Below are 1,623 nucleotides of genomic sequence, written 5' to 3'. Positions count from 1 at the left end.
GGAGGGAGTGGAAGGGGTGAGGGTATGGAGGGGGAAGAAGGAAGAGAGAAGCAAAAGAACCTTTCATGTAGCAAGCTGAGCAAACTGACGCAGTTGTCGAAGCGAACACAGGAACAGATAATTCACTCCTCTGTTAGTGTTACAGAATGCTGGACAATCACTAAAGACAGTGAAAATTCAATAAAAGCAACATAAATGTGGTTTCTTAGGAGACTGCTGAGAATATCGTGGAAGGAAAAGAAATCAAATGAGTAGGTACTTGATGAAGCCCATGTGGGATTCTCACTGTTAAAAACAATCCGGAAACGACAATAAATGCAGTTTTTGGACAACCTGTACAGACATAAAGGTCTTGAATATCTAGCTCTCACTGGCAAAATCAAAGGCCAACGAGGCACTGGTAAGCCCAAAGTAACCTACTTAGGGAACCTAAACAAATGGGTAACGGGGAAAGATCAGTGAAACGTAGCTTTTCTAAGAGAATCCGAGCAAAGGATAGAATGGAGAACCATGGTCGCCGATGTCTGTAGCAGATCTGGCACGGGATGATGATGATGGTGATGTTAGAGAAACTTTTTAATGAAGGTGTTTTAGGCCCCCATCGACACAATTTAGATCATGTAGGAGACGCGCTTCGGCCTAGCCTGTCAGCTGAGAGGGATACGACACCCAAGCAGAAAGACCGAATATACTCCATAGATATTCTAAGCCCCCGGGGCGGTGCTACAGACTGAAGTATCTTTAGGCCATTCCCAAGTGGGGGGGGGGGGATATTAATATGTTCTTATGCACAGTAGAATTGCAAATGGGTTGATTCATCAATGTCATGCTCATAACTGTGCCAGAGTGGCAACAGGGAACTGCTGATTTTTCTTTCCTAATTTTTACTATCGTCATTTTCCTCTACTTCTTTTGTATGTTTGTCACACTCTTCTGAACCGCTCATTTCGGGGTGCCTTGATATTTAAAGCAGACTTTCTGCTTTTGAAGCTAGAGAGTTGAGCAGTGAGCAGAGTAAACCTGATTCCCTGTAGGGACTTCTTTGTTGACATATGACCTTAAGCAGTTGCGAGCGCCTTAAAACCTCTACTAAAACAAAACAAAAACACACTCAGTTATCTATATATAATGTGCGCGCTCATATGACCTTATGCAATTGCGAGCGCCGTAAAACACTTACTAAAATAAAACTATGTATAACGTGCATTCACACAGACAGTTCTCTGTGTATAACGTGCACTCACACAGACAGTTCTCTATATATCACATGCACTCACACAGACAGTGTTCTCTATGTATAACGTGCACTCACAGTTCTGTATGTATAACATGCACTCACACAGACAGTTCTCTATGTATAAGTATAACGTGCGCGCTCATATGACCTTATGCAGTTGCGAGCGCCGTAAAACTCTTACTAAAACAAAACTATGTATAACGTGCACTCACACAGACAGACTGGAGATCTGGGCGTCCAGAGGCAAGGGCACGGTGAAGTTGACGTAGGAGGGCGTCGGTGTGTTGGCCAGATTGTACAGCTCTGTGGACACTGTGCTGGTGGCAAGGTGGTAACGGATGTTGGTGCGCACGTTGTATTTCACACACTCGGCCTGGTGGGTGGTG

At 44.2% G+C, this 1,623-nt stretch overlaps 1 protein-coding gene across 1 annotated transcript in view; it reads right to left on the bottom strand.

The window, feature by feature from the left end:
* Positions 1-1,610, bottom strand: part of LOC101849075 (inter-alpha-trypsin inhibitor heavy chain H2) — a gene marked incomplete at its 5' end in the record, with an annotated part of 33,711 nt that extends 32,101 nt beyond the window's left edge. Inside the window, 1 exon segment of the mRNA XM_013086408.2 lies at positions 1,450-1,610. Within this exon segment, the coding sequence (XP_012941862.1) occupies positions 1,450-1,610 (161 nt within the window).
* Positions 1,611-1,623: the final 13 nt, after the last annotated feature.

This window comes from Aplysia californica, unplaced genomic scaffold, assembly GCF_000002075.1.
Source record: "Aplysia californica isolate F4 #8 unplaced genomic scaffold, AplCal3.0 scaffold00464, whole genome shotgun sequence".
In the NCBI taxonomy this organism is placed as follows: domain Eukaryota; kingdom Metazoa; phylum Mollusca; class Gastropoda; order Aplysiida; family Aplysiidae; genus Aplysia; species Aplysia californica.
This window is presented reverse-complemented; position numbering and strand designations above follow the sequence as displayed.